The sequence below is a fragment of the Batrachochytrium dendrobatidis genome, assembly GCF_000203795.2.
Source record: "Batrachochytrium dendrobatidis JAM81 unplaced genomic scaffold BATDEscaffold_6, whole genome shotgun sequence".
NCBI classification, from domain to species: Eukaryota; Fungi; Chytridiomycota; class Chytridiomycetes; order Rhizophydiales; genus Batrachochytrium; species Batrachochytrium dendrobatidis.
This window is the reverse complement of record NW_006281104.1, coordinates 938638-960149: the sequence shown is the minus strand read 5'-3', so window position 1 is coordinate 960149 and position 21512 is coordinate 938638. Positions and strand designations below refer to the sequence as shown.

The 21512-nt window shown below is 37.8% G+C and overlaps 6 protein-coding genes across 6 annotated transcripts; 4 read left to right on the top strand and 2 right to left on the bottom strand.

The window, feature by feature from the left end:
- Nucleotides 1-308: 308 nt before the first annotated feature.
- BATDEDRAFT_25085 (uncharacterized protein) lies at nt 309-1201 on the top strand (the record flags this gene model as incomplete). Its single annotated transcript, XM_006678948.1, has 2 exons — nt 309-311; nt 746-1201. The coding sequence occupies 2 exons, from the start codon at nt 309-311 to the stop codon at nt 1199-1201; spliced, it is 459 nt and encodes a 152-aa protein (XP_006679011.1).
- A 362-nt stretch (nt 1202-1563) lies between these two features.
- Nucleotides 1564-5747, top strand: BATDEDRAFT_30067 (uncharacterized protein; the record flags this gene model as incomplete). The annotated part of the gene is made up of 13 exons (XM_006679014.1): nt 1564-1779; nt 2042-2199; nt 2294-2349; nt 2429-2764; nt 2902-3591; nt 3687-3755; nt 3858-3983; nt 4063-4222; nt 4338-4492; nt 4574-4685; nt 4805-5193; nt 5332-5500; nt 5555-5747. 13 exons carry the CDS (start codon nt 1564-1566, stop codon nt 5745-5747), a joined length of 2829 nt encoding a protein of 942 aa, XP_006679077.1.
- A 661-nt stretch (nt 5748-6408) lies between these two features.
- BATDEDRAFT_35129 (H(+)-transporting V1 sector ATPase subunit E) lies at nt 6409-8250 on the top strand. Its single transcript, XM_006679052.1, has 5 exons — nt 6409-6483; nt 7176-7229; nt 7317-7583; nt 7667-7830; nt 7929-8250. Exons 1-5 carry the CDS (start codon nt 6433-6435, stop codon nt 8077-8079), a joined length of 687 nt encoding a protein of 228 aa, XP_006679115.1. The 5' UTR covers nt 6409-6432; the 3' UTR covers nt 8080-8250.
- Nucleotides 8251-8409: 159 nt separating this feature from the next.
- BATDEDRAFT_11757 (palmitoyltransferase YKT6) lies at nt 8410-9478 on the bottom strand (the record flags this gene model as incomplete). The annotated part of the gene is made up of 4 exons (XM_006678831.1): nt 8410-8574; nt 8647-8924; nt 8991-9073; nt 9378-9478. The coding sequence occupies 4 exons, from the start codon at nt 9476-9478 to the stop codon at nt 8410-8412; spliced, it is 627 nt and encodes a 208-aa protein (XP_006678894.1).
- Nucleotides 9479-10046: 568 nt separating this feature from the next.
- Nucleotides 10047-14187, top strand: BATDEDRAFT_88762 (uncharacterized protein; the record flags this gene model as incomplete). Its single annotated transcript, XM_006679233.1, has 12 exons — nt 10047-10211; nt 10324-11146; nt 11265-11313; nt 11418-11426; nt 11529-11627; nt 11741-11889; nt 11979-12381; nt 12486-12632; nt 12827-12855; nt 13055-13675; nt 13826-13999; nt 14081-14187. 12 exons carry the CDS (start codon nt 10047-10049, stop codon nt 14185-14187), a joined length of 2775 nt encoding a protein of 924 aa, XP_006679296.1.
- A 371-nt stretch (nt 14188-14558) lies between these two features.
- Nucleotides 14559-18393, bottom strand: BATDEDRAFT_25080 (uncharacterized protein; the record flags this gene model as incomplete). The annotated part of the gene is made up of 11 exons (XM_006678947.1): nt 14559-14698; nt 14736-14821; nt 15030-15278; nt 15468-15515; nt 15674-15715; nt 15868-15891; nt 16075-16146; nt 16171-16251; nt 17278-17386; nt 17680-17800; nt 18187-18393. The coding sequence occupies 11 exons, from the start codon at nt 18391-18393 to the stop codon at nt 14559-14561; spliced, it is 1179 nt and encodes a 392-aa protein (XP_006679010.1).
- Nucleotides 18394-21512: the final 3119 nt, after the last annotated feature.

Sequence of the window (21512 nt, the reverse complement as noted above, 5' to 3'; positions counted from 1 at the left end):
AAGTCACAGTGGATCACTCATTTTGATCACTGCAATAATGATTCGAGTGCGTTGCAGCATGATGGATTGCATTCAACATTTGATTTCAGTCAATAGTAGTTATTACTGGTGGAAACACTGTTTAAATGAACAAGGTTTATTTATACTCTTAACCTTGTCATTTATTTTGACTATAAGTTGCGATTCGAGATGGTTGAAATGAGATTACAAGTTTGCCAAATATCGCGAAATCTTGATATTCAAGAAAGCGAGTTTATTGCTTGACTACCTGGCCAGATTTGTTAATAAAAGTCAGCAACAGCAAATACATGGTATGCTTTATATCTACCATACCTACTATTTCTTGGTATATTATCCACAACCAAAATTGGTACATTCTGTACAAGCACAACTTTTGCATTTTTATCGTAAAATATATTGACCATGAGTCTACAGTGATGATGGAATACAATTCTATCAGCCATGTATTGTAACTACTGAATCATCATTACTTGTACTCTATGGTTAAAAAGTATTTATGTCCAGATGCCTGATCAGGCATTCTGACATAACGACTAGCCTCCATTAGGTTTATAAACCGTGATTTCAATACATTTGGTTGCCATACAGTTGGGTTTAAATACTTTCAAGTACCTCAGACAAGTGTATATCCCATCTTTATCTAACGAGTTTGCATCGCTTGGTATTTTTATAAGATATTGAAGTGGTAGCTTATTTTTGTATACTTTTTTAAACTAACGTGTAGTCTACCGAATACGAAGGTCTTACTGCACAAGAAGTAGCAGAGTTTCGTGAAGCCTTTGCGCTATTTGACAAAGATGGTGACAACACCATCACCACCAAAGAGCTTGATACAGTTATGCGCTCTCTAGGACAAAATCCTACCGAAGCGGAGCTCCAGGAAATGATCAACGAGCTTGACGCAGACGGTAATGGCACGGTCGAGTTTGACGAACTCATGACAATGATGACGTCGAAAATGAAGGATATTGATTTTGAAGAAGAGAGAGTTGAAGCATTCCGTATGTTTGATAAAAACGGAGACGGATTTATTACTTCAGCTGAGCTCAAGGTAGTCATGGGCAACATTGGCGAAAAGCTGACGGATGAAGAGATTGAAGAGATGATTCACGAGGCTGATGAAGACAAGGATGGTCAAGTCAGCTACCAAGAGTTTGTTAAAATCATTGCAAGTATTTAAGACTAGATTTAACATGTTGATATTTCCTTGTCGATCTAACATTGAAATTATTGATTCAAACTGTTCAGATGCCACAATTCATTGAATCCGATGCAGAAGTTCCTCAAACAACGATTGTTGAAACACAGTGATTCGTATGTAAGAAAACTTGTTCAACAACAACATTTTTATGTGCACAATCAATGTTGCAGTTTGGTTGAGTCGTCAACCAACTTCAAGTTTTCTGCAGTTGAAAATAAAAAATTATTTTGTAAATTTAATTTGAAAAACTTGCATATTGCCAATTGAATTATCTGCAATAATAATTCGATTTATTCCTGCAACTTGAATACATTATCATCACTTTTAATCCAAATCACTATATGCTTCATAGCAAGTCATTTGTACGCAAAACTAAAAAAGGGTCTGTTATCAAAGTCATCAAAGAGCATTATCTACGAGATGACCTGTATTGTGGAGTACCCAAATGCAAGCATTGTCCTTCCACTCAGACATTGCTCAGTCCAACTCCTCGCACTACAACAGTCGTTTCTAAACAGCACTATGTAGTACCTGATACAAATATTCTGTATCATCAGGTATGTCAGTGCACTTGTGTTATTTTCGTTGAATCAATCTGTCAATGAAAACTGGATTTCCTTTAATCAACTCTGAATTACTATGCCAATTGGATCAAATTAAACCAATGGGGTATTGCATATATTTACAATCAACTTGGAATCTGAGTTTATTTTTTGCAAGTGTACATTATACTTGTTGGTTTGCCAATGCATATATATATTGAATGACCACATGTCAATTCCAATTAGCATATTCACTGTTTTATTAAATGTTTTTTAGATTGATGTGATGGAACACTCTGCATTCGTTGATGTGATTGTCTTGCAAACAGTCCTTGATGAACTTCGTCATCGCAGCACTCCAGTTTACAATCGTGTGAGAGCCTTGATCAACGAACCTACCAGAAGATTTATTGTATTTTGTAATGAACATCATCGGTAAGCAATAGGCGACTCCATTGTTTTTTGCATTATTTGCCAACCCATGTGTAAACACCAAAGCATCACAATTCTAACAATTTGAATCTTTTAGTGAAACATTTATTCATCAAGAACCAAATGAAACACCCAACGATCGCAACGATAGAGGTGAGTTGGACATTGTGTTTTATTTCAAATATTGCTGTTCAGTTCCAACTCAAATGTTAACTTTAACCTGATTTATTAGCAATTCGAAAAGCGGTTGAATGGTATTCATCACACATCAATTCCACCTATGCTGTAGTTTTAATCACAGATGATAGAGATAATCGTAACAAGGCTATCGAGCATGGTCTTTTGGCACTATCGCTTCGTAAATACGTCGAGTCTATTCCAGGATATCCTGAACTTGTAGACATGGTCTCAACTCGTGAAGATGAGGATGAAAATACAATGGAAGTGGATAAAAAGTTTACGTATACTGAACATCTCTCACCCATTCAACTATCTGCTGGGTTTAAATCTGGCGCGTTTCATCAAGGCGTGCTTAATATTAGCACACACAACTTTCTTGAGGTGTGTAGTGATTGCATTGACTACCGCATCTGAACCTTTTTGCCCAGCTATTTATACTTTAAATTTTTGGATTCAACTGAAACTGAAACTGTTATATGCGATTGTTATGACAGGGGAGTTCTATGATTTGTATTGATGGTCAAGAGACGATTGTGCAGATTGTTGGTCGAGATCACTTGAATCGTGGTGTTCAGGGAGATGTTGTTGCTCTCCAGATTTTGCCCAAATCAGAGTGGCTTGCTGGTATATCATTAGTGATTGAAGAAGAGGTGGTGGAAGCAGACGATACAAATCAAGCCGTGGCTGTTAAAACTGATAGCATGATTTTGGAAAATAACAAGTTACTGGCTTCGACTGAACCCGAAAGCACGGCTAAACCTACGGCTCGTGTTGTGGGTATTATCAAGCGCAACTGGAGACCATTTTGTGGCACTATTGAGTCCACTACTGTTCAGACTGCTGCTGAATCCATCAATACTCAAATGCAATCAGTATTTTTTTGGGCGTTGGATAAACGTATCCCAAAAATTCGCATTCGAACCAGACAGGCTCAGCATTTGGTAGGAAAGCGTATTGTAGTTGCCATGGACTCTTGGGCAAAAAACTCCAGGTATCCATCTGGCCACTATGTTCGTACTCTTGGAGATGTTGGTGATCGTGCAACTGAAACCGAAGTGTTGTTGTTGGAGCATGATGTACCCTATGCACCATTTTCCCCACTTGTGTTGCGATTTTTACCTGAAGAAGGAGAATCTTGGGTTGTTAGGGATGAGGAACATCTTGAAGGACGTGAGGACTTTCGCACATGGGATGTCTGTAGCATTGATCCACCTGGTTAGTTCAAGCACTATTTTACATTTAATTCTTATTTGATTGGGATCAGTTTGTTCATTGCCAACTTTTATGTAATTTACATTGTTGTGCTTCAGGATGCACTGATATTGACGATGCGCTGCATGCAAAACAATTACCAAATGGAAACTACTCTGTAGGAGTTCGTAAGTTTTTTACAAACGTGATGCTGGTTGTTTTGTTGTATTTTTAGTACTAGCATTAACAATATACCAAACTATTTGCATTCCTAAATGTCACTGCGTTAGATATTGCTGATGTGAGTCACTTTGTCAAGCCTGACAACGCCATGGATCTCGAGGCTCGACGACGCGGAACCACCGTGTATTTGGTAGACAAGCGTATTGATATGCTTCCAAGCTTACTTGGAACAAGTAAGTTGACAGTGAATTGTGTGCTAAATGTCAAGAGATTGTATTTAGTTTATTTATCATTTTGCATCATTATGTCTAGATCTGTGCTCTTTGAGATCAAATGTTGATCGACTTGCTTTTTCGTGTCTATGGGAAATGTCGCCTTTGGCTGAAGTTATCAGTGTCCGCTTCACCAAAAGTGTCATTCGATCAAAAGCATCTCTCACCTATGATGAAGCGCAAGCAAGACTTGATGATGTGTAAGTTGGCTATTTAAAACGACTGATATACGAGTGTTTATGCTGTCGATTTTTTGAAAAGTTTGAATGGTTTTGGGGTATTGACAGGTGGTGTTTTAATATTATTTTATGCTAGGAAAATGACGGATCCTGTATCTACTGGTATCAGAATACTTAATTCTTTGGCCAAGCAATTGCGGGCGAAGCGAATGGCAGCTGGTGCATTGACTCTTGCCTCACCAGAAGTTCGATTCAAGATGCAAAATGATTCACAAGATCCTGTAGATGTTGGTATGCCAAAGTATTTTTATTTTGACTGTATGGGCAAGTGATTGTGGTTTGGCTAACGTATACCTTGAATATCTACTATAGAGCTAAAGGAGTTGAAGGATACAAATGCCCTTGTTGAAGAATTTATGCTTCTCGCAAATATCTATGTTGCTCGCAAAATATATGATAGTTTTCCCGAGTGTTCAATGCTGCGGTATGCTCATATTTGACTTGCATCAACATGAATTTTTTTACAGATACTGATCATTTCATCCGTTTTTTGAATTGTATACAATTATATGTGTGCTTGATTTTCAACACTGGACTGAGTAGTCGCCATCCCAAACCTCCTGCAACCAACTTTGAAGATCTAGCCAAAGCACTCGAGCCTCTCAATATTGAGTTGGATCCTACAACATCAAAGACGCTTGGAGACTCGTTGGATAAGGCTGTTGTGCCTACTGATCCCTATTTTAATCAGCTTGTGCGTATTATGACCACGCGGTGTATGATGCAAGCTGTTTACTTTTGTTCTGGAACTGTTGCTCAGCCCGATTTCTGGCATTATGGTCTTTCCACTGATATTTATACGCATTTCACCTCGCCCATTCGTCGGTATGCAGATTTGGTTGTGCACCGCCTGCTTGCTGCATGCATTGGATATGATAAGACATATGCATCTGAGCTAACTGATAAATCCAAAGCCAAAGAAATGAGTGATGGTATGTTTATTTTATTGTAAATATTGGATGTCCGTTTGCTATATAGTTTTACTGTGAACACATGGCTGTTTTAGCATCATGGATTACAGATTATTCAATTTTTCCCAATATTTTGTACCAAAACTCGATAATATTTAGTTCTCAACTATCGTGGTCGTATGGCTCAGCAAGCATCACGATCTTCTGCAGAGCTTTATACCAACCTTTATTTCAAGAGTAAGAGTATTGTTGCAGATGCATATGTGATCCGCGTCATGAAAAATGGTTGGTCTGTGCTGATTCCGGCCTATGGCGTGGAGGGTCTTGTGTATGCCGAAACTAGTTCAGCTCCAGCCTCTGTAGAATTAGTAACAACCAAGAGTAACAAGAGAGCAAAGACCAAAGCAACTACAGCCAAAACACCATCTCCACCTTTGACTGCAAATCCTATTAAACTGTTTGATCGTGTACGTGTACGTGTATCAGTTGAGGAAGCTGGTGTAGCTCACGCACAACGCAGTAAGTTGGTATTGAGACTTGTATCAGAATCTGAAGCCATGGACACGACTGCTTAAATCAACAAATGAGTATCTCGTTTTAAAAACCAGCAATATTTTTGTAGTTTTAAATGAAACATTCATGAGCCAATTGAGTTGTATTGCATCTATAGCTGTTTACATGATTTTATTGTCTATCGAGTTGATTTAGATTCAAGCATATAATTAGGAAGAATATAGTTTGGGTATACCAACAAGGGTCATGAAAGATTGGATAGTTTAAAGATGGAATTGTGTTGATCTTGATTACACTTGCATTTATTTCACTTTAGAATAAACGGTTGAATGATTATTCATTGTGTTGGATAGAAATTGGTATTCTTTATTCCAAATCAATATTCATGACATGAAATTATGATTTGGAAGATTGTACAATTATCAAGTTTAAAACCAGACATTGAGGCTGACTGTATGAATATCTTAAACTTGCACATGTTTTAAATCTAGAACAATCTCCAAAACAGTAAAGGGTTTAAAGAACACACTATTCAGTAAACCAATCCAACATGACTGTTGATGAGACACCCTTTTTCAGTTGTATTTTGTATGAATACAGTCGAGTACAATTATTGGCCAATTATTGGTCAATTTGGGCAATTTGGCCAATAATTTCAATCAAGAATTTTGAGCCAAAAATTGCCAAAATGCATTTTTACCGCTTTCACTCAACCCTTGCAATCACAAACAGTAACAAGCTGTAGCAATGGCTGGACGACTCAATGACAATGAAGTGGCTCAGGAGATGAACAAGATGGTCAGTTGACTACTTTGACTTTCGAATGTGCAATATATTCTTGCTATAAAAGTGCTCGTTGAACTCTACTTTTTCAAATCATAGGTCAGCTTCGATGTCAATTCTTGGCTTTAGTCACTTGTTGGCATCAAGCTTTTGTCATTACTGTTTCATGCATTGCAATTTTTCTAGTATAAACGTCACATTAGAGCATTCAATATCCTGTTGATTGGATACAACTCATCATTCTATGCATTGCTGCGAAAAGGGTGGTCGCGCTTATGTGCTGATTGCTATTCACTAGTTCAAATGCTTCTACCAGTTGGATGGTTTGGAGCTCTAGATCACTGGGATTTGAGTGGTCAGTTTGTATCCATTTGTATGGCTTAATATGAACTCTAATGCTTTACGAGCTGTTTAGCGACTTTGTTCAGCTGAAAATAGTAATGTTACATGACGGCCACCCTTTGAGCACGAGCATCATTTTTGAAATCTTATTATCATCCCTTGCTGAGGACCACCCTTTACCTCAAAACAGCTGATATTCTACAGCTTGCTTTTTCGCATCTGATCCGAACCCTGCAATCCTGCTAATGGTTCATATAACTCCGAGTGTATTAATATAAATCATCGTCTATTGGACTGATTTCTATTGATTGCAAACTCTCGACTGTTTTTATTCATTTCATTCTTTTATCGTTGTGATCTACTAGGTTGCCTTTATCAAACAAGAGGCACTTGAAAAGGCTCGTGAAATCAAAGTCAAGGTAATTCAATCATTGATTTGATACGAAATACATATTGGTTATACCCACGTCATATAAAGATCAAGAATAACCGTACATTTATTTTAGGCCGATGAAGAGTTCAATATCGAAAAGGGAAAGTTTGTTCGTCAGGAAACTGTTGCCATTGAGGCATTCTTTCAAAAAAAGTTGAAGCAGGCCGAAGTTTCCAGGAAAATTGCTCAATCCAATCTCATCAACAAAAACCGTCTGCGTGTTCTTCAGGCACGCCAAACTGTTCTTAATGAAATGTTTAGCGAAGCCAAAAGTGCATTGAGCAAAATTTCCGAGGATAAGGCTACCTACCAAGAGCTAATTAAGAATTTGTTGTTGCAGGTGTGTTTTGATTCTAATTGCATGCATATTTGAAGCTGGTTTGAAAACTAAAAATGCAACACCAATATTTTCATTTGGTGTAGGGTATGTTTCAATTGATGGAAGCCAAGGTTACGGTGAATTGTCGTACTATAGATGTTTCGCTGGTCAAGAGTGCCATTGAGTCTGCCAAGACAGAATACACCAAACAACTCAAGATACCTGTTGAGATTACTATTGACGAGGCTAACCCACTTCCCGAATCCAGGTGAGTCTATCAATTGATGTGGATCTATGGATCAGACACTGTATGGTTAATTTTGATTTGAAATTCTTTTTAAATACTACTTTATCGATGGGTTCTAGTCACGGTGGTGTTACTCTTTCTGCTGTGGGAGGTCGTATCAAGTGCTCCAACACCCTCGAGAGCCGTTTGGAACTTTTGCAGGAGCAAATGCTTCCCGAGATTCGTGTTGTGCTTTTTGGACACTCTGCCAATCGTAGGTTCTTCAACTAAGTCATTTTCATTTTTTCAGAACCATCAGAGAAACCATGGTGCATTTGGGTTAAAATGGCATTCACTGCTAGTCAAAGGTGCTACCACTAGCGAAATTCTTGCTTTTTTATCATGGGCATTTTTCTTTTCACTATTTCCAAGACTAATTCTCAATGAAGCAGATTTGAGTAGATTTGTTTTGTCATTTTGCACTGATCATGCTGTTTTTGGTTTATGCCAGAGTTTAAAGGTGTACCATTTGATAGTAGATGATGTTGAACATCTTTTTTTATTTAAAGATAAGTCTGAGTTGAGTAATGGGTTGATACAAAGAGAAAGTAAGCAATCTTGTCAGAAATCATAATGAATAAATGGAAATATAGATCTTACACAGCATGCGTTGGTGCTCTTTGCAGTTTTGTAAAACATTCGGGATTGGTCAGAAAGTTGTTCAGAACGAGCGACAAGATCATCCAGCTTTTCTCCACGTTGCAACAACGAGTCCAGAGTTTTGTGCTAAATTCCGCAAAAGACGAATTAAACTATACGATTTGAATGCAATCTCATACCCACACCATTGCTAGTTACCATGACAATCTTTGTCTCGTCCAGTTCACGCTGAACTCGCATAAACGGATCAGCGCTTTGCGGATCCTGTGCCTTGACGAGATGATCACGCAGTTCAGGATAGACCTGGGGAGTCTTGTCTGGAGAAAGATTTGCACGTTTTGATGGTGGAAACTTTTGGTTAAACTCATCCAAGAGCCGAGCAAGGATAGAAAAGGCAACACGAGGTGGATACTCTGCGTCCGTCACGATGACAGAAATAAGACCTTCGTAGTTGGCATAAACGTGGCCAGTATAGTCTAATTAAATAGTATTAGTTTAATCAACGATGCCATTGAGGTCTGAGTCGTGGAGATTTGGCTTACTATCTTGTTGAACTGTCTGCCTGGTTCCAGGTGCAGTTCGCTCAGCAATAGTCTGCACAAAAAAGTTGATGGCTTCCTTGACACTAGATATTGAATAAAAAGATGAACAGAGATACAAGAGCCATAAAGTATCATGTGTTGTATAAAAATGGTAAGCATTGACATATGAAAGAGTCAGTCAAGTTTAACGACAATGTGGCATCACAATCGTCCAAGTTTTGGAATTGCACGCAACACCACGCCAGTGTTTGAAACAAGGACGAATGCCAATGTTTGAGATAAGGATGAATGCCAGCAACTGCAGTCTGTCATACTATTCTAACCCTTGCAGTCAACCACTGCAGTCCATTCGTGGCAATACGAAGCAATGGCAAGCATACGACGCACCTTCCACGCTGATAAAACGAAAATGACGACAAGTCCTGTTCCAGAACAAGCAGTTTCGGAGGGGATCCTTTTTGGCAGACTGTAAGCGATAATACTTTCATGTTGTTAATAAAAACAAAAGTTACAGCCAGCAAACTGAACGGCACCACGCGCACGTCCTCAGGCGTTGGCTCAACTGTTTCATGTTTTCAACATATTAAGATTTGGATTCCAAACCAAGTGCAATTTTATTCAAAATGTGGTATCAAAAAGGGTCAAAATTCTTGAATTGGAAATATCAATCAATTGGAAATATCAATCAATTGGAAATATCAATAGTTGGCTGGTAGATGGATCAATATTACCGCATTATATTATCATTTACTTGATGCTAATCTGCAATGAGTAGTTTCAGCAATCACTACGACCAAGATTCAACACAGATGAACGAGTAGTCAAACTTTATCTGAATCGCAACAATTGATTTCAAATGAGAAATAGTTTGCATTATATAATGAACGCTGTATTGATTGGAAAGACTGTCATTTTTCAACAAGTATAGCAAATATTGGTTATTTTAAAGAGTTGCATTTTACATAAATACGCTTGTATTTTTGATGAAAGCAAACTCGACTATTGCCGCTTTCAAGCACACTACACATCTACACACTAGATAGTCAGTATCCAGAAATGTTGCCTTTTCATCAACAGCAGATTAGACACTATCAGCAAGTTAAAAAACAGGATTCAAAGCCTTTGCTGTTTTCAGTACCAGAGCCATCTAATTTCCCACTGCCAAAACATGAAGGTTCAAGTAATCATGATGACTACAAGACTGGACGCAAGAACATAGAGGTAATTGTATCAACTAATGGCTGTCTGAATTTACAATCAAGTCATTTATTTCGGATGCCAGTGGTTGCTGATATTCAGTAAATTGTCAATTTTATTATCAATGGTTGGTTAGCATGTTGGATCAAGCAATAATAACCCAGCTACTCATCCTCAGCAACTGTTTCAGAAACAAATCAAACGGAGAATTCACAATGTACAGCCAAATCCTATTGCTGTTTTTTCAAAAGGCATAGACGACACGACACATAGCAGCACCGATTCTATGAGTGATGTTAGCACCGATTCCAGCAGCGAATCTAGTGATGATGAGGGCATAGATTTAGAGTCTGAGCCAATGACCAATGCAAATAATACTCACCAGTCTCTTGACCCAAAAAATATATCATTTGGACAAATTCAAAATGAATCTCATAAAGCCTCGCCTGTACTGGATCTTGCTTTGGAAGCTCCTCAGTTGGATGAAAGCGAAGCAATTGATGATATTTTGTCTTTTGATTCAGATGAAAGCTATCAGTCTGCCGCAAATGAATCATACTCTTCCAATGATTCCCTAGACATTTCTCGACTGCCACAACTACCACCCGACTTTGATTGTAAAGCTGTAAAAATCCCAGATGAGCATGTAATTCTATCCGACTATTTGCTTCTTGAAAAACCTACCATGAACGATTATGTTCGAAATTACTTGCATACTCGAGATGGATTTAAAAATCTTGTTGCGTTTCTTACCTTGCCTGGCACCACCGATCCACCAATGTTTTTAGAGAATGATGATGGAGACATCACCAAGGATGTTTTGTTGGAGCCGAGACACCAATCCACGGCTAATTGGACTCGCGATGAAGCACAAAGAGGATGGGCAGTAGCTAATATCCTTGCAGATTCATCCCTCTTGACAAACTCGAGTGATGCCAAGGGTGACAAGGCTTGCATCAGTGAGTGTAGGCGCCTTTTAAGCATCTTGGTTTAAATTTCCAGAATATACTTGAATCATTCAACTGACATGATGTTTAATTATTACTATTTATCGTGTATTGCAATACAATTTCATAGTACGTGCACTGGTAAGAATTTGTGAACCACAGGCGCGCGGAAATTTCAAGTAAGTTGATTTATAATTGTGCATAGTCTATTTGGCATGCTCATGGTACAGTCGTTGGTAGCCATTTGCAAACTTGTTTTTAACATTTTAATTTTTACATGTAGGCATTTAAGGTTGGCTAAACTCTTTATGACTGGATGTGTTTAATTTTTGAAGTAATCTAGTGTTGCATTTCATAAAATGTAACCCTAGTTTATTTGATTTCTGTAAAACAGCAAGGCTTTTTTAGGATTTGGACGAGAACAAAGTGACATTTTGGCAATCGCAACGTTGAAAGTAGCCCATCAACGGCCACTACTACTTCAACTTTTACGGTAGGTAATGCATGTTGGTTTTATTTATAGATTTAATTGTACATGCACTATGTCTCAAGCGTGTTTGATTAACGTTGATTGTATTTTTTCCCATCAAACTATTTATTGATTAGATGTGTAGTACAACCTGAAGTGACTGATTGTTTGATGCTACTTATGCGCTGGGGTCCTCCAGAAAAGCCAACGATGCGAAAACAACTATTTGAGCACCTTTTTCATATCCAGCTGGCAGACTCTATATTGGATCTTGTATGCTTTAAAGGTGGTTTGAAAGTATTCATTTTTCATTATTTTTTGTTTGTCGGCACATATTCACTCAAGTTTATATTTTTAACGATACATTGGAAACAGAACAACCACAGATTGCTATTGCCGCATCAGAGCTATTTGTGCGTCTCTATCGCCAATGTTTAAACATTGAGCATTCAAACAGAATGTACATGACAATTGGTGGTGAGGGAAAGCGGATATCACGACTTCTTGACAATATTGTCGAGCTTCTCCATTTAAACTTATCTGACAAAGCATCGTTTGAAAGTAATGACCTTTTGCCAAACCACTGTCATTCCAAAATGCTTTCGGCATGGCTGGACGTAATCGACTGCATAGTTGTTCCGCGGAAGCAAAGCATTGTACAAACCAAGATCATTGGTGCCATATTGGATGTACCAGTTTCACCAGAGCCACGGAACAGTGTGATCAAAACTGTTCGAAAAAGATTTCCTCGATTGTGCTCCGATATGATTTTAACAAGGTAAATATTTATTCACAAGTACTGGTATAGTAAAACTGGGCAAATAGAGTCGAGTAAACTACACATTTCTGGTAGATTGAATTCTAACTTTTGTATAAATCTAGTGCTATGCCCGTTGTTTCTACACTGTTAAAATTGCTAGATATCATTCAGGGTGTTGTTACAAACTACAAGGATTCAGAGGACCTGGATCAGATTTGCAAATACATTCCGTGGAAAAAACTGACTGATTGGTTTTTTGGTCGATTCAAGTAAGCCTATATTTATGGTGTGAATCCATTCTTTCAGTATTGACAATGGTTTAAATTTCACGTCTTTAATGGTTTAGGGAAAACAATATATATCATACATGTTACTATAAGCTGGTGTATCATATCATTCACCAACATCATAGCCCAAGTTTAGACACGCTGTTTTATAATGATTCTATTCTTTTTTTAAATAGACTGCTGGCTAATTATAATACTTTATCAGGTATGATACTGTGTTTTTATTATAAAGTGCTAATTTTGTGAGAAAATGTCGACTTTGAGTTACTTGATTGGCACTTTTAATATCGTATCATCTTTGCTTGCATGGCATAATTAGATATACAACTGTTTATTGCGAATGATGTTGATGAAAAAATAATCATACTAAACCAAGTTTTTAAATGCTCAAAATATGTTGTCAGCCAATCGCGGCTATATACGAGTGATTCTCAATATTATTCGACTGCACATTCAAAAATATCCTTTACTTCAACCTCAAGCAAGTGCGTCAACAAATTTTATTGGCTTAACATCTTTAAGTCATCCGACTGAAAGAAATGTTTACAATATTGAGGACACGTTTGGTCTTGTTTCTTTCAACAATACCTCTGGGTATTTTGCAGTTCTTACGAAATCGCATCAAGATTGGAATGAAATATTACCAAAACTTGTGTTTGACACCTTATCAAGTATTCGACGATTAGGCAAACCATCTGCTTCTGTGTTGCTACCTCAGCCACTAGCAAATCCAATATCAACTGCTCCTGGAATGTGGTCCAGCACACCTAATTCTCCTGAGCAGACACCTATGCATATTGATACTATCACGTCCATGCGAAATGATCATTCGAATAATTTGGAGCTTACTCTGCCAATGTTGACACCTAGTTCAAAGACGTTTCTTGGAGGATCACATTGGGCAATGAAAACAGCCATGCTATTGAATGGTCCATCCATGCCAGCATCGGGATCAAGTACAGATTCATCATTTTTGAGATTCTCGACACCCATCCAAAAAACAGATTGCCCCTTGCTTAAAAACGGTAAGACTCATATCGAATCTGATCAAAGTATCAACACGCTCTACTTTGTGACATAGATTTGAATCACTATTCAATCCATCTAGAAACCCAACTAACAACTATTTTATATTTTGATGACAATAACTTCTTCTCATGTATTGGATCACTTAGGACGTCAATCCACAGATGCTTTTCAACCTAATTTGGTGGAACCTAGTTCTCACGACCAACCCTCGAGGAATACTGATGATGATACGGACAGCGACTGTACAATCAGTGGAAGTACTGATAGTATGGAATTAGAGTTTGATTACGACTGTGGAGGTGTTGAACTTGGCTCCCCATGTAAGACATTTGACTTGTATGCATTGCAAATTATTTGAAACCGTGAGACACATGTTATGGCTTAAATGTGTGATGAGCCAGATCTTGATTTAAAATACAATGCATTGATGTTGCATTCAGCCAGTGGGTTTATTCGACTATGTCTGTGTTCTAATTTTGATATGGTTGTTGGTTTCCACATCATTTAGATGCAAGATCACTTGGGTTTTGACCTCAATTATCATGCACGTTTAGCCAAGGTTTAAAAAGTATAACGCCATCATGAACCAGTATGTTATTTTTGACAGCCAGAGCATACTATATTACTCTTGATCAGAAACATTTCAGTCTTGTTAGATACAGAAACTTATACAATAAACATGCCTTTCTTGCCAAGTCTTTTAAACACTATAATCCGATTGTTGATAGGATATTTATTGATTGTTTCCCGGTTTAGCCCATATGAATAATGGGTATTATTATAGGTAAAAATCAAAAAGTTTAGTTTAAATGGTATGACCTGAAAAGCTAAGATACTAGTCATTGAGTAAATGCATATCGCATCCATGAACTGAAACAGCTACTTCTGGTCGCTACGTGTATGAATTCTTACACCCTGTCTAATAAAGTGTTTGCAAAGCAAAGTAGTCTCTGCATTAAAACAAAGAGATGTAAAGAGGTAGTATTGAAAGAAACTAGATAAATATGGTGTTTGATATCCTATGCAAAACAAAGAATATATAGCTAATAAACTTACCTGACATTCCTGGAAATGCCTTTGGAGTAAAGACTTGGAATTCGTTACTAAATATCTCATATACAGGTCGCATTCTTGGTGTTGCTCTACATTGTAATCAGTTCATGGTAAATGTACAAGAGTGAGACTTGGTTGTTTAGTCAAATGAGAAAGTACTATGACCGACAAAGATAGCAAAGAGATTATGGCAATGAAGCACTTTTGAAACAATTGAGTGTGTACTGGCATAGTTGTAGCACCATCAAGCTGCACATCAATGGAGAAATACAATCAACCATCATAAAGTAGGTATACCTTCTTAAATCATATAGCGAGATTTGTAACCGAAAAAATCCCGAGGTTCTTATACTCAAATCTGTAAATACAAAGTAAAGGCCACGCTCGCCAGCGATATTTGTCAAAAGCTGGCATGCTACAACAATAGAACCAAGAAGGATCTGACTATTTCTAGATTTTGGTGGGAGGTCTGGAGCTGGTGCGGTACCGGCTACCAAGTCACTAACTGGCGCAGAGGCTGCAGTACACAGCTCTGTATGCATATCTCTAAATGAGTGCAAAATGTGTTAGTGTTACCACTTGGTCGGATTGTCCAGCATACACAACACTTTGAACACATAAAAATAAAATCTATAGATATCCAACAATGATGGCCGATACAGCAGCCATCAGTTTATAATATACATAGAGCTGATGCAATCAAACTAGTAGACGCTAGTAAGCCAATATACTTACGGTTTCCATAACGATGCTTGTGCAACCAAAAATGGTGAATCTTCAAAACTAATGATGGGTAATAGTGCATAGATTGAGGTATAATTCAAGCATTATAAAATGATGTAAGCCAAAGAACCATTAAAGCAGTTTACAAGAAAGAGTTGCTAGAGCAAGTTCAAAAAGCCATCAATATATAAACTCGGTTGAAAAACAAGCATCGGTACCTTTGTAAATCCGAGATATCATCTGGTACTACTACTTGTACTCTGGAAATATAGTATTTGATAGTACGAAGAAATTGGATTCGCATTTTCAATTAATAAACATCAAGTATTAGAGCAATTATGTAATCAGGGTTAGTTTAGTAAAGCTGAGCATACAAATGCATTGGCTCTACGACAGTTCACTCATTTCTTACATGGGTGTTGGGTCCAACGGTCGTCTATTGTTTTATTATGATTGCACAATTATGGTATGAACGGATATTGAGTTTGCATGAAATAGACTTAGTAACTATAAAACCCATTGCTACGGTTTTAGGCAGGCGTGCACAAGTATGAACATTTCGCCATAAGCTGCACATGTGATCCAAGCGTGGGGAAATTTCAGACAAGTCTGAACCTACCGGTCTCTGATGCTATAGCCGCTCATTCTTGCCTGTAACGGATGCTGAACAATACAAAGAGTATAGGAAGTTCTGTATAATACAGTATTAGCTTACATGCAAATGACAAGCAGAGTTATTCCAGTGCGTAGGAAACGTGGTATTTGATGACGGCATACAGAATCCATCCGTCTTTTACTGCCATATTCATGTAAAATGAAACACTAGACAAGGATGCCAAAGTACACAATAAACAGCCAATACCATGGGATGATTGAGCAGTTTCTGCTAAATTTACTGGACAGCATTGTGCCGTACAAACTCCTTGATGAAACTTGCTAGTATTTGCTCATTTTTGTATAAAAAAGTTGAGCAAATGCTCACATCACAGCTTTGGTCAATCCCATATCCGACACTTGTTCAATTTAAACTCTTTTTTGATCCAAATCAAACATTGTGGCCAGCATGGAAACAACTATTGCATTCCTGAGACGTGCAGCCTTTGGTTTCTTGGACTAGAGCGCGAATGTATCTGACATTAGGATACAAAAGGAGTTTGTACAGTTGTATTGACAACATCAAAAATAGAACCAAACACCCGGATTGCAATAAACGAATCCGGTTTTAAATTTGGTGATCGTACAATGCATGACCGTATCAAAAAAGGAGAAAAAGACGATTCAAAACCATGGTCGATTATGTGCATGATACAATGGATGCTGTGTTTAGAAAGAGATGATCATGTCTATTAAAGAGGCAGTGTAGTCAATTTATAATAGGAAAGCGTAGCGAATATTTAACCATTGTCTATTTTCAAGGCAAAAGGCAGTAACTATGATAAATACAAAAAATGTCCCATTCTACATAAACACGGCTGTGATTAAACATAATAAACAAGCCAACATCAAGGCTTGTGACCAATAGCTGTTTTCTACTAGACAGCCTTGGAGTCTTCAACTGTGGTGTGCGGACATTGCAGTTGAAGACTTCAAGACTATGTTTCGATTGCGGAATAATAACAAATTGACTAGAAGAAAAGCAGCCAATATCTGCAATTGATAACTCATTACATATAAAACCTCACTGATAGAGGATACCGGCTTGGTGAGCATTAGCCAGATTAGTGACAATCCTATTATTACTCGCCTACTGACCAGCCATTTTCTCAGCTGTTCCCGCTGGAACTTTCGCACAATTCATAGTTTTTCTCATTCCAAAACTTACGTAGTAGGGCTTGTAAATGAAGCCAAAAAGTCGGGCGGCATCCGTCTGTGTGCCTGTGTGTCAATACTTTCCGGTACTTGAGCAGTTTGGGTTGCTTGTTGAGCAGGTTCTATTCACATGCCAGGGTACCATAGCCAACAAAGTAGGGATCCAGTTAGTACAGCAGAATCCAATCCTAGTATGGTCAGAGCCAACATACAAGTCACCTGTAAATTGTGAAGATATTCTTTCATCCTTATTGTATATTACTGGCTGCTCTGAAGCGGTTAAGCTAGACATGTCATGAGCATGTGATGGTGAATCCATCGAATTAACCAAGGTAGTAATTGGCTGTATTATAGGTGGTAGTTGTGTGTGCAGCAGTGGTTGAGCAGATAGAGTTACTGGTTCATTCGGCCGTACTCTTAAAGCCCGATCTATTTGGATAATGGATTAGTTCGGCCAATAGTTGATTTTTGATAAAGTTGGAGGGCAGAAACTTGGTTACGCATATACCGTAACTCGACACTTTCACCACACATTGCTAATCAATTGTTCAACCAGAAAAAGCACACATGATATTGATAACGATACTTGTATGAATTGAATCCATCCACACTACAAGTACCTTGCTAAAGACAAATGACTAACAAAGAAAGGGGTATCAAACAAGATGGTCTGGTGGGATAGCAAAACAAGCAAAAGCGACAATAAGGTGGTGCACTTGTTCTGCTGTATTTGCTTTTGCAAAGCATTGAATAGATCATACACTATACAAAGCATTCTTGCTACCAAGCATAGCCCCACATTCTAGCAATTCAATTGGCTGGCAAAAATATCAAAAGTGAAGAAACCAAAACAGGTATCCCCACCTCAACCGATCCAAATGCATACTCCAAGCAAAACTCGTACGCTCAAAATATTGCATACTATAGTCAGTAAAAAACCAAAACACTTGCCTTGTATAGTATGCTGGGGTTCGGAAAATAGCTGCTTTGAATGGCCAGAGTCCTTGACAAAACTACCCTCCAAAACCGGCCAATCTTCAGCCGCTGCATTATGGTTAGTTGCCGGTGGTGCTGAAGTGGATTGTGGTGTGTTTGTGTTCAGCTTTATTTTCTCATACTCATGAGACATGGTTGATAAAAAAACGAGAATTGTTTTGAAAAGTGATCAAAGCCGTTGAGCAATGGATTGTCGCTTGATTCAAGGGAGTCTTGGTATGTATAGATTTGTCAAATCACAGGTTTGCTTGGTGTGCGGGAAATTAGACTCTGGTAGTAATTCAATGTATATGGGGATCTATTTTCGATAGTTTGGCGGCGGGGCAGTGTGAAAAGCAAGACGAGACAAGAAGGGTTAACCGCTGTTAGATAAACACAAACGTAGCTGTATGCATATAGCTATATGTCCTGCATATATAGAATTGTTGAGCTATCATCTATAAGCTGGATCATTTTACTACTCTTACAAATGGTAGATATGAAGCAAGAGTGGGCAGTGATGCCAGGGTTTTGAATAGGTGCACTGTAGATTATGTAGAAAGTGTGATGGCAACAATGGGCAGTTAAATGGCAGCATTTGCTAGAATGGTGCTATATAACATGGAGAATATTGAATAATAGAGTTCCGAGCGTGTTCAAATCAATGGTCAAATAATGCATGAGCAAGAGGATGAGGATAAATAGATGGCCATTTCAACATGAATAAAACAGTATTTGTAGCTATAAAAAGATTATGGCTTGCCCATTAGCCTTGCACAAATCCAGGACTCCCTGGAATGTGATGATAAATATTGGGCTTTGCTTGATTCCAAAACGGGATGAGTATTGATAGCAACTCTCATCGCAGACATTCAAAGTCGATTATGAAAGATACTAAGAAAGTAGTGGAACAATTATAAAAGTACATGACCGGGTAATTGGTGTTGACTTGAATGAACCTATTTACCTCTAGAACAAAATCGCTTGGACGATATGGATTTCCGCCGAACGCCAAATATTGATGACTGCTTTATATACTTATTCCGTGGTTCGAATTGGCGTTGAAAAAAATGAAGTCACGACCATAATGCGAAAAGGAGGTTTATTCAACAAAAAGCAGAAACAACTAAAATTAAGGGACTCTAGTGATGGATCGAAAAAGAATATGGCCATCGCTGTTGATATAGTAAAAGCTAGATGCCATGGCTTCGATGAAATCATGAAAAACGACTATCCAATTATTTAAAAAGCCTGGCCAAAGCAATCAAGTATTGAGTGAATAATACAACAATCGAAAACAACCGAAAACAACAGAAATAAAGTAATGGGCCATGTACAATTGACATGGCTTATTTAGGTATGATTATGTCACGCACAATCTCTAGACTGTTAGATATTTGCTGCAGTCGTTCCGAGATAAACATGCTTAAGCTAGATAGTATACGTAAGGTTGCAAGCCAACATGGGTCATTTTACAGATGGATGCAAAATGCCAGCATACTAACATACTAAATGATATACATGATACTAGCAATATTAGTGATACTAGATTAGATTAGATTAAAACTAGAGCCAGGGCTAACCCACAAAATACCAGTAGCAACGGTAACACATCTAAAACATGAGTCATCAATTCAGATGGCCGAGTTCTAAATAGTATTTTACCGATAGTTGGCATCGTTTTTGTTGGATAAACATGGACACCTTTTAAAGAAATATAGACAAGTTTTTAGTGATACTACTGTTTGACTGATTGCTGATAGGCTCATACTTTAAAGCTATATCTCAAACAAGATTCAGTTGTATAAACAATAGCTGAGCGTTTATATAGTTTATAGCAGCATAACGAATCGATGTTGCTAACGTCGAAACCCATATAGTATGCTTTTACATTTGATATTGGCACTTACATTTGAGATTCCCACAGGATGTTCGAATTCTCGAAAGCTTATAATCAATTGTGCTTTTCAAGGTCTATCTTTTCAACTCAATCGACATGTAATAATTGATTAAAATAACAATACATGAGAATCATGCATGTAGTGTTGCTTAGGAGTCTCTAGTTTTCAGAAAGCTTATTGCTGAATCCATGGCAAAATTTATAGATTGCATCAGGTTGTGGCATGATTGAATTTTGAGATGCAGCACAACATTCGTAACCAATGCCTATCGAATAGCTTGACAGCTTGAAGCTATTGAATACAGATTGATAGCTTTGGCTAGATATTAAAGTACATGTCAAGTATAGTTTCTAGTAGTAAATTCAGGTTTTATTCAAGCTTTGTGCTGCAGATTCAATTCAAGTATTTTGAAATACTTTAGTAGATGACGACTTTTCTGCTATTAGTTTGAAGCCTATGCAAGTCTACTAATATACAACAAACCTCAATATCAATAGATGCTAGAGTCGACAAGATTTAGGGACCATTAATCGCTGGACATTAATGGAAATACAACGAGAGCTGACTTGATATTATACGAAATAGTATTCGTATAAAAGGTTCGAGATGACCATAATAAATACAGACTGCATGGATCTTTGCAAGCTATAGACAACAAATAGAAAAGCCGTGAAATCTAGTCTTTAAACCCATATTCTTGAGACTGTACTAGACCCTTTCAAAGAGTATTATTAGCAAGTGTTTTTCACTTGCAAACTGCTTGAGACGGAATTTAGAATTACTTATCATACCATGACTAGTACCAAAACGATAAAACTGTAGAAATTCAATATAGCTTTTAGCGGCTTGATCGTCGTATAAATCAAGTCTTTGAGTAAATAAGGCAGTGCAGTATTGAACTAGAAAATGAACTTGTTCATATTGGTAGTTTAGCAAAAAGAAGCCTAACAAGCACAATGAGTTATTTTTGACTGACAATGTTGTTTATTGGACCAGCTATAAAACTAGTTTAATAAACAAAACAAAAACTGAATCAAATGAATTTCTAAGCAGCACAAAACGGCATTGCTAGGAGCACAACATAGCATACCAGAGATGAATATTACATCTCCATGAGGCTTAGAAATAAGCAGACAGGTGAGCAGTTGTTTGAGAATTAAAAGGGTATGTCAATATGTCAGTAGCAAAATGCAAGGGGAAAGCGGGTCGAATGATTTGTAGACGCGTCAACTGCCCTGAACAAACCTTGCATTTTGGCCCAACCAGTCTGGATCATTTGGAACACGAGTTCCTTGTAAACCCCAAACATCACATGGCTCTAATTCAATAGATTACATGTCTCGGCTGGCATTCATCAACCACTCCATCCTAC